The sequence below is a fragment of the Bos grunniens genome, chromosome 1 (assembly GCF_055505025.1).
Source record: "Bos grunniens cultivar Pamir isolate PY7600 chromosome 1, Bosgru_T2T1.0, whole genome shotgun sequence".
NCBI lineage: Eukaryota > Metazoa > Chordata > Mammalia > Artiodactyla > Bovidae > Bos > Bos grunniens.
In genome coordinates, this window is record NC_141165.1 from 134,484,210 (window position 1) to 134,501,470 (window position 17,261).

The window sequence follows — 17,261 nt, forward strand, 5'->3', positions numbered from 1 at the left end:
CTGAAGATAGATGCTTTTTGTTGTTGTTGTTCAGTCTTTAAGTCATGACCAACTCTGCAACCCCATGGACTGCAGCATGCCAGGCTTCCCTGTCCTTCACTGTCTCCCAGAGTTGCTCAGATTCATGTCCATTGAGTCAGTGATGCTATCTAAACATCTGTTGTCCCCTTCTCCTTTTGCCTTTAATCTTTCTCAGCATCAGGGTCTTTTTCAATGAGTCAACTCTTCCCATCAGGTGGCCAAAGTATTGAAGCTCCAGCTTCAGGATTAGTCCTTCCAATGCATATTAAGGCTTGATTTCCTTTAGGATCCACTAGTCTGATCTCCTTGCTGTTCAAAGAACTCTTAAGAGTCTTCTCCAGCACCACCGTTGGAAAGCATCAATTCTTGGGGACTCAGCCTTCTTTATGGTCCAACTCTCACATCCATATATGACTACTGGACAAACTATAGCTTTGACTATATGGGCCTTTGTCACCAAAGTGATGTCTCTGCTTTTTACCACACTGTCTAGGTTTGATAGATGCTTATTGATTTTTTTAGTCTTTTAAAATATCTGTATTAAAAGCTGGACATTTACTTCTAGTCATGATTCCAACAAATTTTAATATGTAGTAACTTTAATATCATTGAATTAAAATATTTTATATTTCCATTATTTATTCTTCCCTCATTAGTTATCTAAAACTATGTTTGTTCTATAAATATATGGATTATCAACTTATATTTTTCTTATCTATTTATAGTTTAATTTATTTGATTATAGAGAATATTACTCTTTATGCTTCCAGCTCTATGAAATACTTACATTTAATGGTATAGCTCAGTTTAGTGTTCCCATTATTTACTTTTATTTACTTGCCTGCTTTATGTGATTCTTTCTCTCCTTGCCTTCTTTTGGACTTAAACACAACTGTTTCACTTTTGTCCTCCATTAGCATGGAAGTCATGTATCCTTATATACTTTTTTATCTTTTTAAATACCTAGAGATTTAACAGAAAGCCTTGATTTATGAACACCAAATGTTGACAATTACTTTTAAACTTTCTTACATATAATTAAGGAACAAAGAATGCTTGAACTTCATTTAACAGCCCTAACAATATACAGCCCTATTTTTGTATTTTAATTCTCTATACATTCCAAATTCTATAAAACAATGACAATGTTTTATGCCATCAATATTCATTTAAACTGAAGTATGTTTTACCATTTTCAGTGCTCTTCCTTCCTGAATAGCCCTAAAAGGATAATTTTCCTTCTTTTGATGATAATTTATCTCAGTGTATACTTGTCTGAAACTGTATAGTTTCATTTTTTTCCTGAAACACACTGCAATACTAGGAAGCTATTTTCTTTCAACATATTGAAAATATAACTCTACTCTTTCTTAACTTTCATTGTTTCTCATGAGAAATTAGTTGTAATTTAGATCTTTATTGATTTAATATTTTTAAATTTAAATTTATTTATTTTAACAGAGGCTAATTACTTTACAATATTGTATTGGTTTTGCCATACATCAACATGAATCTGCCACGGGTGTACATATTCATTTAATTTTATGTTATATGCTTTGATGTGGTCTTTTCTGTAAATTTATCATCATATGTCTCAATGAGTTTGTCTATTTATTCACACTGGAATTAACTATGCATTTCAATTTTGTGATTGATTATAATTCCTGAGTTTTTAGAAATTCTGAGATATTATCCTTAAATATCACTTCTGTTGCATTTTTCTCTCTTTTTATTTGGAATCTGAATGAAATATGATTGACCTTCTTGCTATTTATCCTATGAACCTCTTACCTCTCTGTATTGTCTATTTTATTTGCTTTTTGCTCTGTATTCGATCTTTTTTCTTCATTCTAGAAATAGACTTATCACCAATTTTCCAAGTCACATGCTTTATCTTTGTACCTGATTCAAATTTTTTGTTAAACCCACTCAAAAATTGTCAATTAACTTACTTCTTAGGTTAAAAACTATTATTATTTTTATCAAATAGAACAGGTCATATTTATACTTAAATATCATTCTCTGCTGATATTTCCAATCTTATCTATCTCTTTGAAAATAATAAGCACATTTTAGCCAGTGTAGAATTATTCCAATAGTCAGATACCTATGAGTCTGTTTCTATTAACTATTGTTTTTTTCTATTAACTATTGCTTCTTGGTTCTCATATGTGTTTCTTGCTTCAAGTGTACCTGGCTATCTCCAATGGATGCTGGACATTTTAAAATATATTTATAAAAATAATCTGAGACCACAGATGACATGATCCTTGTACATAAAGGACTATCATTTGCTTCTATCAGATACCTAGAAGGTCTGATAATGTAAGAACTCCTTAAACACAACTTAATATGTGAGGTTTTTCTGGATAACATTGAATTACTAAAAGCTTGCTATATAAACCAGACTATAAAAAGTCTGGTTTGTTTCAAGCTTATTGTTACTTCTATAGTGCTACCCCGGAGAAGGCAATGGCACCCCACTCCAGTACTCTTGGCTGGAAAATCCCATGGACGGAAGAGCCTGGTGGGCTGCAGTCCATGGGGTCGTGGAGAGTTGGACACAACTGAGCAACTTCACTTTCACTTTTCACTTTCATGCATTGGAGAAGGAAATGGCAACCCACTCCAGCGTTCTTGCCTGGAGAATACCAGGGACGGGGGAGCCTGGTGGGCTGCCGTCTATGGGGTCGCACAGAGTCAGAAGCGACTGAAGCGACTTAGCAGCAGCAGCATAGTGCTACCCTTTGGGGTCTAAAAAGATAGCATAAGATGTTTTACAACATCTTATGAGGGTTTCAAAAACACTTTTCATACTCTCTACATCAGAAAAACTATCTGTGAGACAAGTGACTCCAAATGACCAGTTCACCTCCCTGGAGTGTTGTTGTTTTTTTTAATGTTATGGATATTGAACTCATAATTTTTTTCCTGATATCCCAGAAAGAATATTTATTCAGATTATCTAATCAACAATTATTAAAGGCAACATAGCTTCTTTAACATAAACATCTGAATAAAGACAAGAATTACTGGCAAGTAGAAAATGCACTCGTGGGTTAGTATTTCAGGAAAGAGAAATCTGTCAGGTTATGTGCTGACCTCAAGTATCTTATTCAGGGATTCCTTGAAACCAGTGAATATGTAGTATCAAAAATCTGTGTTCCTCACTGGTGATAGCCATAAAAAGATCAATTAAAGGTGCCAATTTATGGCACCTAGTGGCAAGTCATATTTGATGAACTGAGTCATCAAAAGATATTAAGAATATGCTATGCTGTGCTAAGTCACTTCAGTCGTGTCCGACTCTGTGCAACCCCATAGACGGCAGGCCACCAGGCTTCCTGGTCCCTGGGATTCTCCAGGCAAGAACACTGGAGTGGGTTGCCATTTCCTTCTCCAATGCATGAAAGTGAAAAGTGAAAGTGAAGTCGCTCAGTCGTGTCCAACTCTTCGCAACCCCATGGACTGCAGCCTACCAGGCTCCTCCCTCCATGGGATTTTCCAGGCAAGAGTACTGGAGTGGGGTGCCATTGCCTTCTCCGATTATAAGACAATCCAAAAATTTTATTAAGAAAACTAAAAAATGCAAACAAAAAGCAATAAAATGTATGAAACATTAATTCAAAAGGCCATAAGCAGAACTGAAGCTGGAATTTCAAAAGAACTGCAGAGTACCTGGTGCTGTCGTGTGTGGAAATGTTAAGGTGATATCAAGGGCTCAAGATTAGGAAGACATAAAAGGCTGAGGGTATCATATTAGAATTACGAAACTTTAGACAATGACCCTGTATGATGTAGATGAACTTACATTCCAAATAAAGAGCATAATTGTTTGGTTATAGGCTCAGCACACTGGCATGTAGACATAGAAGTTGAAAACTTGTCACCTATTGCATTAATGGTATTTATATCTCACAAAATCACTGATATCGATTCTCCCAGAGTAAACTCAGGATAATATAGGAGCAAATAAATTACCTGGGTCAAAGAGAAAACAGACCTGAAGAAACAGCGAATTGGGAACCATCTTTGGGTTACTTTCTCCTGTGTGTATCATGGCACTATGTCTTTCCCATGCCACCAACCATAACACATGTAAATTACTAGTTAATCTGAGCAACATACTGGTGAAGTGAAGATACCGGAATCAAAAGACACTATTTCAAATTGTAACTCTGCCTCTTACTGACTTTGTCACTTTGACCCAAGCCTCTCCGTCAGCAAAAAGGTGATGAAAATGTTTACTTATTTCATGGGGATTTAGGAGCATTCCAAAATTAATCCACATAAGTAATTTAAAGAGATTAGTATATACGAAGTACTCAATATCAGTTTCAATACAGGAAGGAGATCAGGGCCATCTAAAATATTTCCGGAAAGTGTTTGTCCAAGGTACTCTGGCCAAAACTGTCAATATTGAGTTAGACATTTAGAGGAAAATAATTTAAAATCTTTAGGGAAAATTATTCTTTCTCTGTGCTTCAATATATGCGCTCAGTTTGAGTTGATATACAACAAAGTGATAAAATGAGAAGAGAGAAGAGTAGCCTAAATATATCAGGAACATTAAGTATGGGGGATATTGTGATCAAATCAATAAAACTGTTAATAGAATGAAAGGATGAAGTATAATTTTTTTATCAAATTTCTGTTTTTTAGGATGATGTGACAGTTCCTAAAAACTAAGTGCAGGGTGTCATTTTACACCACAGAATAAACTAACTCTAAGAAATGTTGCTTGTGGGAAATATAATAATCATATAATTTCAGACTTAACACTTCATCCACTACTGTTTCCTTTTCCTCTTCCCCAGTGTCCATGTCTCTTTTTGCATTTTAAAATAAGTAAGAAATAAATCCTGCATTGTTACCATTGGTATCAGTATGGATGACATCCACAAAATCTGCATCAGTGTAATCTAATCTGCCAGTTGATGGTTTTCCAGAGAACTGTGGCCCAGCAGGATCAAGACCTGAAATTCAAGAAATTATTAATATATTAAACAAGTTATATTCCAGAGTTATTATCACACGCTTGCATTATTAATTATAAACATAACAAGTTTAAACCTGTACAAAAATATATCTAAAGATAAATTAAATTAGATGAATAGCAAGTTATCTGTTTTATTTGAATAACATTATTCCCAATCTTGAGTTTATCAGTGATGCAATGTCAAGCCACACTACACATACCTTGACAAAATATTGTGGCTTTCTTTAGGACATTCATTTAACAAGTAATTACGAATATGCTGGTAGTAAAATTCTATTTAATAGAAAGTAACTACTCCTCCTCCTGAGGGTGGAAAATAATAAATATTATCCTGGTCCTATCTTCAACCTCATTCCATACCAGCTCATCCTGGGTATATTGAAAGGTCTAAAATGATTTTAAGTGCAATTTGAGCTGTGGAATAAAACATATTTATTATTAGCTTATCATTCATTTCTCAGAAAAGTTTACTGCACACAAAAAAGAAAAAATATATTAAAAATGTTATAAAAGATAATAATATTTCTAGTGTATTCAGAATTCTGAATAAAATTCTAAGCTCATGATCTACTGCAGAGTATCAAAAAATGCTGAGGAAGAGATGAAATGAAATGTGTTGAGAACATCTATTCAATAGGGCAATAATTATCTTAAAAAGATATTTTAAAAATAAAATATAATGTTGCTTATCTCAGTCTTCTATTAACCCTAGTTTATTTGGCCCACATGACTGAATAGTTGTTGCTCAGTCACTCAGTCATGTCCAACTCTATGTGACAAAATGGATTGCAGCACAGCAGGCATCCCTGTCCTTCACCATCTCTGGGAGCTTGCTCAAACTCATGTTCATTGAGTATGTGATACAATCCAACCATCTCGTCCTCTGTCATCCCCTTATCCTCCTGCCTTCAATCTTTTCCAGCATCAGAATCTTTTCTAGTGAGTCAGCTCTTCATATCTTGTGGCCAAAGTATTGAAGCTTCAGCTTCAGCATCAGTCCTTCCAATGAATATTGAGGGCTGATTTCCTTTAGGAAATCACAAAATAAAGTCTCTGTTTCCATTGTTTCCCCATCTATCTGCCATGAAGTAATGGGATCGGATCACAACAAGTGATGGGAAACAATGGAAACAGTGAGAGATTTTATTTTTTTTTTTGGGGGGGGGCTCCAAAATCATTGCAGATGGGGACTGCAGCCATGAAATTAAGACGCTTATTCCTTGAAAGAAAAGCTATGACCAACCTAAACAGGCTTTTAAAAAGCAGAGACATTACTTTGCTGACCAAGGTCTCTAGTCAAAGCTATAGTTTTTCTACTAGTCATGTATGGATGTGAGAGTTGGACTATAAAGAAAGCTGAGTGTTGAAGAATTGATGCTTTTGAACTGTGGTGTTGGAGGGTCCCTTGGACTACAAGGAGATCAAAGCTGTCAATCCTAAAGGAAACCAACCTTCAATATTCATTGGAAGGACTGATGCTGAAGCTGAAACTCCAATACTCTGGCCACCTGATGTGAAGAACTGACTCACTGGAAAAAACCCTGATACTGGGAAAGACTGAAGGCAGGAGGAGAAGGGGATGACAGAGGATGAGATGGTTGGATGGTATCACCAACTTGATGGGCATGAGTTGAGCAAACTTGGAAGTTGGTGATGGACAGGGAGCCCTGGTGTGCTTCAGTCCATGGGGTCACAAAGAGTCAGACATAACTGAGCGACTAAACTGAACTGAAATAATGGGACCAGATGCCATAATCTTAGTTTTTTGAATGTTGAGTGTTGAGTTTTGTTGTTGTTTTTTTTTTAATTTTATTTTATTTTTAAACTTCACATAATTCTATTAGTTTTGCCAAATATCAAAATGAATCCGCCACAGGTATACATGTGTTCCCCATCCTGAACCCTCCTCCCTCCTCCCTCCCCATACCATCCCTCTGGGTGGTCCCAGTGCACTAGCCCCAAGCATCCAGTATCGTGCATCGAACCTGGACTGGCAATTCGTTTCTTACATGATATTTTACATGTTTCAGTGCCATTCTCCCAAATCTTCCCACCCTCTCCCTCTCCCACAGAGTCCATAAGACTGTTCTATACATCAGTGTCTCTTTTGCTGTCTCGTACACCGGGTTATTGTTACCATCTTTCTAAATTCCATATATATGCATTAGTATACTGTATTTATGTTTTTCCTTCTGGCTTACTTCACTCTGTATAATAGGATCCAGTTTCATCCACCTCATTAGAACTGATTCAAATGTTTTCTTTTTAATGGCTGAGTAATACTCCATTGTGTATATGTACCACAGCTTTCTTAGCCATTCATCTGCTGATGGACATCTAGGTTGCTTCCATGTCCTGGCTATTATAAACAGTGATGCGATGAACATTGGGGTACACGTGTCTCTTTCCCTTCTGGTTTCCTCAGTGTGTATGCCCAGCAGTGGGATTGCTGGATCATAAGGCAGGTCTATTTCCAGTTTTATAAGGAATCTCCATACTGTTCTCCATAGTGGCTGTACTAGTTTGCATTCCCACCAACAGTGTAAGAGGGTTCCCTTTTCTCCACACCCTCTCCAGCATTTATTATTTGTAGACTTTTGGATCGCAGCCATTCTGACTGGTGTGAAATGGTACCTCATAGTGGTTTTGATTTGCATTTCTCTGATAATGAGTGATGTTGAGCATCTTTTCATGTGTTTGTTAGCCATCTGTATGTCTTCTTTGGAGTAATGTCTATTTAGTTCTTTGGCCCATTTTTTGATTGGGTCGTTTATTTTTCTGGAGTTGAGCTGTAGGAGTTGCTTGTATATTTTTGAGATTAGTTGTTTGTCGGTTGCTTCATTTGCTATTATTTTCTCCCATTCTGAAGGCTGTCTTTTCACCTTGCTAATAGTTTCCTTTGATGTGCAGAAGCTTTTAAGGTTAATTAGGTCCCATTTGTTTATTTTTGCTTTTATTTCCAATATTCTGGGAGGTGGGTCATAGAGGATCCTGCTGTGATGTATGTCAGAGAGTGTTTTGCCTATGTTCTCCTCTAGGAGTTTTATAGTTTCTGGTCTTACGTTGAGATCTTTAATCCATTTTGAGTTTATTTTTGTGTATGGTGTTAGAAAGTGTTCTAGTTTCATTCTTTTACAAGTGGTTGACCAGATTTCCCAGCACCACTTGTTAAAGAGATTGTCTTTAATCCATTGTATATTCTTGCCTCCTTTGTCAAAGATAAGGTGTCCATATGTGCGTGGATTTATCTCTGGGCTTTCTATTTTATTCCATTGATCAATATTTCTGTCTTTGTGCCAGTACCATACTGTCTTGATAACTGTGGCTTTGTAGTAGAGCCTGAAGTCAGGTAGGTTGATTCCTCCAGTTCCATTCTTCTTTCTCAAGATCACTTTGGCTATTCGAGGTTTTTTGTCTTTCCATACAAATTGTGAAATTATTTGTTCTAGCTCTGTGAAGAATACTGTTGGTAGCTTGATAGGGATTGCATTGAATCTATAAATTGCTTTGGGTAGTATACTCATTTTCACTATATTGATTCTTCCAATCCATGAACATGGTATATTTCTCCATCTATTAGTGTCCTCTTTGATTTCTTTCACCAGTGTTTTATAGTTTTCTATATATAGGTCTTTAGTTTCTTTAGGTAGATATATTCCTAAGTATTTTATTCTTTCCATTGCAATGGTGAATGGAATTGTTTCCTTAATTTCTCTTTCTGTTTTCTCATTAATAGTGTATAGGAATGCAAGGGATTTCTGTGTGTTGATTTTATATCCTGCAACTTTACTATAGTCATTGATTATTTCTAGTAATTTTCTGGTGGAATCTTTAGGGTTTTCTATGTAGAGGATCATGTCATCTGCAAATAGTGAGAGTTTTACTTCTTCTTTTCCAATTTGGATTCCTTTTATTTCTTTTTCTGCTCTGATTGCTGTGGCCAAAACTTCCAAAACTATGTTGAATAGTAATGGTGAAAGTAGGCACCCTTGTCTTGTTCCTGACTTTAGAGGAAATGCTTTCAATTTTTCACCATTGAGGATAATGTTTGCTGTGGGTTTGTCATATATAGTTTTTATTATGTTGAGGTATGTTCCTTCTATTCCTGCTTTCTGGAGAGTTTTTATCATAAATGGATGTTGAATTTTGTCAAAGGCTTTCTCTGCATCTATTGAGGTAATCATATGGTTTTTATTTTTCAATTTGTTAATGTGGTGTATTACATTGATTGATTTGCGGATATTGAAGAATCCTTGCATCCCTGGGATAAAGCCCACTTGATCATGGTGTATGATCTTTTTAATGTGTTGTTGGATTCTGTTTGCTAGAATTTTGTTAAGGATTTTTGCATCTATGTTCATCAGTGATATTGGCCTGTAGTTTTCTTTTTTTGTGGGATCTTTGTCGGGTTTTGGTATTAGGGTGATGGTGGCCTCATAGAATGAGTTTGGAAGTTTACCTTCCTCTGCAATTTTTTGGAAGAGTTTGAGCAGGATAGGTGTTAGCTCTTCTCTAAATTTTTGGTAGAATTCAGCTGTGAAGCCGTCTGGACCTGGGCTTTTGTTTGCTGGAAGATTTTTGATTACAGTTTCAATTTCCGTGCTTGTGATGGGTCTGTTAAGATTTTCTATTTCTTCCTGGTCCAGTTTTGGAAAGTTGTACTTTTCTAAGAATTTGTCCATTTCTTCCACGTTGTCCATTTTATTGGCATATAATTGTTGATAGTAGTCTCTTATGATCCTTTGTATTTCTGTGTTGTCTGTTGTGATCTCTCCATTTTCGTTTCTAATTTTGTTGATTTGATTTTTCTCCATTTGTTTCTTGATGAGTCTGGCTAATGGTTTGTCAATTTTATTTATCCTTTCAAAGAACCAGCTTTTGGTTTTGTTGATTTTTGCTATGGTCTCTTTTGTTTCTTTTGCATTTATTTCTGCCCTAATTTTTAAGATTTCTTTCCTTCTACTAACCCTGGGGTTCTTCATTTCTTCCTTTTCTAGTTGCTTTAGGGGTAGAGTTAGGTTATTTATTTGACTTTTTTCTTGTTTCTTGAGGTGTGCCTGTATTGCTATGAACTTTCCCCTTAGGACTGCTTTTACCGTGTCCCACAGGTCTTGGGTTGTTGTGTTTTCATTTTCATTCGTTTCTATGCAAATTTTGATTTCTTTTTTGATTTCTTCTGTGATTTGTTGGTTATTCAGCAGCGTGTTGTTCAGCCTCCATATGTTGGAATTTTTAATAGTTTTTCTCCTGTAATTGAGATCTAATCTTACTGCATTGTGGTCAGAAAAGATGCTTGGAATGATTTCTATTTTTTTGAATTTACCAAGGCTAGCTTTATGGCCCAGGATGTGATCTATCCTGGAGAAGGTTCCATGTGTGCTTGAGAAAAAGGTGAAATTCATTGTTTTGGGATGAAATGTCCTATAGATATCAATTAGGTCTAACTGGTCTATTGTATTGTTTAAAGTTTGTGTTTCCTTGTTAATTTTCTGTTTAGTTGATCTATCCATAGGTGTAGGTGGGGTATTAAAGTCTCCCACTATTATTGTGTTATTTTTAATTTCTCCTTTCATACTTGTTAGCATTTGTCTTACGTACTGTGGTGCTCCCGTGTTGGGTGCATATATATTTATAATTGTTATATCTTCTTCTTGGATTGATCCTTTGATCATTATGTAGTGACCTTCTTTGTCTCTTTTCACAGCCTTTGTTTTAAAGTCTATTTTATCTGATATGAGTATTGCTACTTCTGCTTTCTTTTGGTCCCTATTTGCATGGAAAATCTTTTTCCAGCCCTTCACTTTCAGTCTGTATGTGTCCCCTGTTTTGAGGTGGGTCTCTTGTAGACAACATATGTAGGGGTCTTGTTTTTGTATCCATTCAGCCAGTCTTTGTCTTTTGGTTGGGGCATTCAACCCATTTATATTTAAGGTAATTACTGATAAGTATGATCCTGTTGCCATTTACTTTATTGTTTTGGGTTCGAGTTTATACACTGTTTTTGTGTTTCCTGTCTAGAGAGTATCCTTTAGTATTTGTTGGAGAGCTGGTTTGGTGGTGCAGAATTCTCTCAGCTTTTGCTTGTCTGAAAAGCTTTTGATTTCTCCTTCATACTTGAATGAGATCCTTGCTGGGTACAATAATCTGGGCTTAGGTTATTTTCTTTCATCATTTTAAGTATGTCTTGCCATTCCCTCCTGGCTTGAAGAGTTTCTATTGAAAGATCAGCTGTTATCCTTATGGGAATTCCCTTGTGTGTTATTTGTTGTTTTTCCCTTGCTGCTTTTAATATTTGTTCTTTGTGTTTGATCTTTGTTAATTTGATTAATATGTGTCTTGGGGTGTTTCTCCTTGGGTTTATCCTGTTTGGGACTCTCTGGGTTTCTTGGACTTGGGTGATTATTTCCTTCCCCAGTTTAGGGAAGTTTTCCACTATTATCTCCTCAAGTATTTTCTCATGGTCTTTCTTTTTGTCTTCTTCTTCTGGAACCCCTATGATTCGAATGTTGTAGCGTTTAATATTGTCCTGGAGGTCTCTGAGATTGTCCTCATTTCTTTTAATTCATTTTTCTTTTATCCTCTCTGATTCATTTATTTCTACCATTCTATCTTCTAATTCACTAATCCTATCTTCTGCCTCTGTTATTCTACTATTTGTTGCCTCCAGAGTGTTTTTAATTTCATTTATTGCATTATTCATTATATATTGACTCTTTTTTATTTCTTCTAGGTCCTTGTTAAACCTTTCTTGCATCTTCTCAATCCTTGTCTCCAGGCTATTTATCTGTGATTCCATTTTAGTTTCAAGATTTTGGATCAATTTCACTATCATTATTCGGAATTCTTTATCAGGTAGATTCCCTATCTCTTCCTCTTTTGTTTGGTTTGGTGGGCATTTATCCTGTTCCTTTATCTGCTGAGTATTCCTCTGTCTCTTCATCTTGTTTAAATTGCTGAGTTTGGGGTGTCCTTTCTGTATTCTGGCAGTTTGTGGAGTTCTCTTTATTGTGGCATTTCCTCACTGTGTGTGGGTTTGTACAGGTGGCTTGTCAAGGTTTCCTGGTTAGGGAAGCTTGTGTCGGTGTTCTGGTGGGTGGAGCTGTATTTCTTCTCTCTCCTTTCGAAGAGTTGGGTTGCTTTTCTGGGTGCCTGGTGTCCTCTGCCGGCATTCAGAAGTTGTTTTGTGGAATTTACTCAACGTTTAAATGCTCTTTTGATGAATTTGTTGGGGAGAAAGTGTTCTCCCCGTCCTACTCCTCCGCCATGTTGAGTTTTAAGCCAGCTTTTCCACTCTCCTCTTTCACTTTTATCAAGTGGCTCTTTACTTCCTCTGTGCTTTCTGCCATAAGGGTGGTGTCATCTGTATATCTGAGGTTGCTGATATTTCTCATGGAAATCTTGATTCCACCTTGTGATTCATCCAGCCCAGCATTTCACGTGATGTACTCTACATATAAGTTAAATAAGCAGGATGACCATATGCAGCCTTCACATTCTCCTTTCCCAATTTTGAACCAGTCTGTTGTTCCATGGCTGGTTTTAACTGCTGCTTCTTGACTTGCATACAGGTTTCACAAGAGGCAGGCAAGGTGGTCTGGTATTCCCATCTTTTTAAGAATTTTCCACAGTTTGTTGTGATCCATCCAGACAAAGGCTTTTGCATATTCAGTGAAGCAGAAGTAGATGTTTTTCTGGAATTCTCTTGCTTTTTCTGTGATCCAGTGGTTGTTAGATCCAACATAACTGAATGAAGCAGAAATTTCTCTCTTCCTGTAAATTGCCCTGATGTAGATCCAACATGTTTGCTGGCTTTTAAACTCTGATGATTGCTTGGCATGTGGAGCCATTCTAACTAGTCTAATATGTGAATAAACACACCTTAAAATAAAGTAGGCTGATCAACAGTTCAAACTGAGCTAGTATGGTGGTTGAAAGAGAATAGGCTTTGGATGCCAGAGATCTTTGTATAAATCCTGGCTTAGATGTTACTAAATTTTTGACCCTCCTGAATTTATTCAGTTATCCTCAATTTTCACATCCTTTATAAGGAAGATAAAATTAAGACTGATCAAAGAAAGTAAGGTATACTTAAGGTCTTTAAAGACTCTAAATATCTATAAACAATTTATTCACTTCTCCCCTCCCCCCTTTGCTTAAGACTCTAGTATTAACATTTTAAATAATTATAATTCTTCTTGGAATAGATCTCAATAATTCTAGAAAGTTAAATTAACTGGGAAAAGATACTATCTTTCTAGTTTTAAAATCACTGCCATTCCTAAAGGGAGGCCTGAAAATCCATGTCAGCATTATTTGGTTACTAAGCTTTATGAAGGCAGTAACTTTGTTAAGGAAATACAATGAGAACTGGGGTCCAGAATCTCCCAGGTATAAATACCAACTCCTGTTTCTCTCTTCACGTGTTCAATTAAAAATTTCAAAATAATTAAATTATATCAAAGTTTCTAAAAATTAAATATATGATAACAGGTTATATTATTGGTTAATACATGAAAAAAGTTTTGCATGTGTAAAAGTTCTAATGGGTAAAACTTTCCTCAGGATTGTTACAATAAGGTCTCCTTAAAATTCACATGCACAATTAATTCACATGCAAAAATAAATCATTCCCCTTCCATTTCTGTATGGGTCACTTAAGTTTGGTTAAGGAATAAGTAAGACTTCAGAGTCTAACTAAAACAAAGACCAGTCTTTGAATATAATATAGAAAAATTATGAACGTTTGTGCATTGTTTCCATTGCTTAAATATTGCCCCTGTTAAATAAAGTAACAATTTCTGAAACTTAAAAGTATATAAACCATTAATTTTATCAAAAACACTTAAAATAAATAAATATAATTTAAAAATATTTTACCTGTTATTCTTCCAACTCGACCATGAAATATCTTTCCAACAAATCCACTAATATGAGCCCCTAAGCTCACACCTATGAAATGAAAATTATCAAGAGATGCTCCATGCTTCTGCAATTCAAAATGCAGTGTTACAATTTTCATTTCAGAAAGTCATAAATTATGCCTTGTTGCATCAGTGTTCTAAAAATCATTATTTTTTCTGGTTTAGTCCACTTCTGGGAGACAGGGAATACAATTTTATAATTTTAAACAACTATATCTTCGTTCAACTTTTTAAATAAAATATCTGATTTTTATTTACATATTAATACCATTAAATTTTTATCTAGAAAAGCATATGTAAAATAATATATTTAATTATTTTGTAATAAAAATAAAACATATTTGGATACTTTGTGCTAGTGACCTTGATAAGTGCTATATAAATCTCATATTTAATATTCACAAAGTCCTATGAGCTATTTATTTTTATCCATTGCCTAAAACTTTCCCTAGCACCTATTAAATGCTTAATAAATATGGTTTTAGAGTGAATTGCCCAAAGTCATATATACTTATTACTATAAGGGAAAAAGATAGATTTCAAGTCCAGGTCTGTTTAACTTCAAAATATAACCTAACCTGCCTCCTTGTTTTATCTGTAAATTGTGTCCAAACTTGAGGAAGACTGAACAACGTGAATATCCACCCTTACTTTAGAGATGATAAAATGAGATGCAGGGATTTTAAGTGACTTCTCCTGATTACAAGCTGGAGAGCTGCTGCTGCTACTAAGTTGCTTCAGTCGTGTCCAACTCTGTGCGACCCCATAGACTCTGTGCAGCCCACCTGCCTCCTCCCTCCTGCTGGAGAGCAATGGAGTCAAATTTTCAAAGCCCAAGTTTTGATCACGGGTATGGTAACATTAGGAGCTTAAACAAGGGAGAATTTCTCTTATTATATTCTCTTACACTCTCAGGAAGCAGGTCATGGTCCAGTCTACACAGTCACACATCTGATGGCTGATAGAAAGATGTGGAACATTTATTCTAAGGAGAAACTAGATTCTGATTTCCCAGGCATGGGGTGATAATTTTCTTCAAAATTTCTCAGACCAGTACCTGCAACCTCCAGGGAGTATCACTCTCAACTATAGTGCTACTGAATTTTTCATCCTTCATTATTAATATGGAGCCATTGCAAGGAAAAGCACTGTTAGAAATTTATCTAACATTAGACTTTTCCTAAACTTCTGTATTTAATATTCACAAGTTCCACACTTTGATGTACATATGTATTAAGTATAGAAAAGACCACTGCAAAAAGGAAAAATTACTTATGCAATTTTCAGGCTATCAATAAGAACAAGTGAATCAATAGCCCTCTGTTTCCAGAGGGATGGTTTGGTTTTGTCCAAATTTGTGGATGTAAAAATAATAATGATAGCTGATTTCATTCAATGGTTATTACATAACAAACACTGGTTAAGAATTAATTTCCTATAACACTTAAATAAAATATTGTTATAAAGTTTTGTTATCCCAAATGAATAGACAGAAACGAGGCAGAATGGTTAAGCTATTGCTCAGACTCACACTGATGGTGTGGATTTGGTGGTCTTTCAATCCCTCTAGTCTGACTTCTAACAACTACGTACAACTGTTTCTTGGATCTATGATGCTTGCTGAATTTCAGCAGAGGCTTGGAAGTTCAGCATAACACAACTCGAAGGTGGATTTCAAGCTCAGGAATGACCCCGAGTCTTTTATCACCTTTCTTTCTCTCGAGCACCATTACTACGACCTCTCTCTAGAAAAGACATAGATCTCTAGATCTCTATATACACTGACTTAAAGATCATTTGAAACACAGGTGGACCTAGAACTGGCCTGAAATTATTTAACCGGACTTCATTTAAACTGGATAAGCCTAAAAGGAACTGAGACCTGCTTCCAAGGTGGCAAAAGTATGCTACTCTTCAAGTTGTTTCTCACTTTGACCAATGTACACTTTGTCATTTTAGACATATCTTAGAAAATATATCGAAAAAGTCTAATGATTAAATAGTTTATTTCCTCTCTCCACATAAAATCACCCACTAATCCTGAAGTCAGCATAGGCAGAATTTAAAAAAACAAAAATCTTGAAATATTTTAAGATAAAATATGATAATTGAGTCTTTAAGATAACTTTAAAAAATAAGATAGGCCATGTCTAGGTATAGAATTATCCATTAACACAAAAGAATCATGGCTGCATATGTGAAGCACATCAACACAGTAATTCTTCACACTTGTGCAGTAATTCTTGATTAACAAAGTCTTAAAGGAAATAGTATTTACTTTATCACCTTTTTGTAGTATTATAAAACCACCATTTATTATATAACATATACAACCCATAAAATTCCAGACTTACCAAAAGATTCTGAATGTACCTACTCAAACTGACAGCAACTTTCCTGGTATTTTTAACTGCCCTAACGTAAAGAAAAGTTGTAGCTCCTCGGTTCCAGTCTACTACAATTATATTCATATCATCTTGGTTCAACAAAATCCTGACAAAGTTCTGAAGCCATGAAGGAGTGGAGCCCAGTGGTCTGTACCCATGAATCAGCCAGACTGCTTTCTTGCTTGTGTTGAAATTAATGTTAAGTGAGTCATTCTTCTCAAACAGTGATTCAGCACAAGTCGGGTTCTTCCTTGTATACAACATCAAAGATATCTCCATTTGGGGATTAAACAGATCTCTGAAGGAATCCTTTAAACTTAGATGAGAGAATTCAAGGCATGGTGCCTTATTCTCTGAAATTAAAAAAAAAAAAAAAGTCAGTCAAGCTAAGTATTGGGATAGTATTTATTTGATTCTATTCTTGTCACTGCTGCAAAGGAAATACTTGAACTTGGAGGGTGTGGAGGATTTTATTTTATTAGCAGTTTAACATAATATACTGAGCAACTGCAATGTTGAAAGTAATTCATTGATTACTTAAGTAGACTTTTTGAACTAGATGTATTCAAAATTTACAATAAAATATAGAAATGAATGTGGCTGGTTAAAAATTAAGAATTAGTTTTATCAGTACAAAGTAGCAATGATGTGATTGAAATCATTAATATTGTTAATAAGGAAAGTGTTATACACAGCAATAAAAGTCCACAAGTTGATATGAACTTTAACAATTTTGCAGAAGAATATCAAGATATAGATAATAAGCATTAGGAAAAAATATATTTTATCTGACTAGTGATCAAATAAAAACAAAAATATATCGATTTCTTCCTATCAAATTAAACACAATGAAAAAATAATTTTAATATGTAATACTTATAAGGGTAAATGTAACAAAGATTCATATATATGGATGCTCAGAGCAAAAGTTGA

The 17,261-nt window shown here is 35.2% G+C and overlaps 1 protein-coding gene across 1 annotated transcript in view; it reads right to left on the bottom strand.

Moving 5' to 3' along the window:
* Nucleotides 1-17,261, bottom strand: part of LIPI (lipase I) — an 83,088-nt gene that overhangs the window by 43,973 nt on the left and 21,854 nt on the right. The window contains exons 2-4 of the mRNA XM_086411693.1: nucleotides 16,296-16,681; nucleotides 13,898-14,006; nucleotides 4,896-4,997 (exon numbers count right to left, since the gene is read on the bottom strand). Coding sequence (XP_086267819.1) covers nucleotides 4,896-4,997; nucleotides 13,898-14,006; nucleotides 16,296-16,681 — 597 coding nt within the window. The remainder of the gene's footprint in view (nucleotides 1-4,895; nucleotides 4,998-13,897; nucleotides 14,007-16,295; nucleotides 16,682-17,261) is intronic.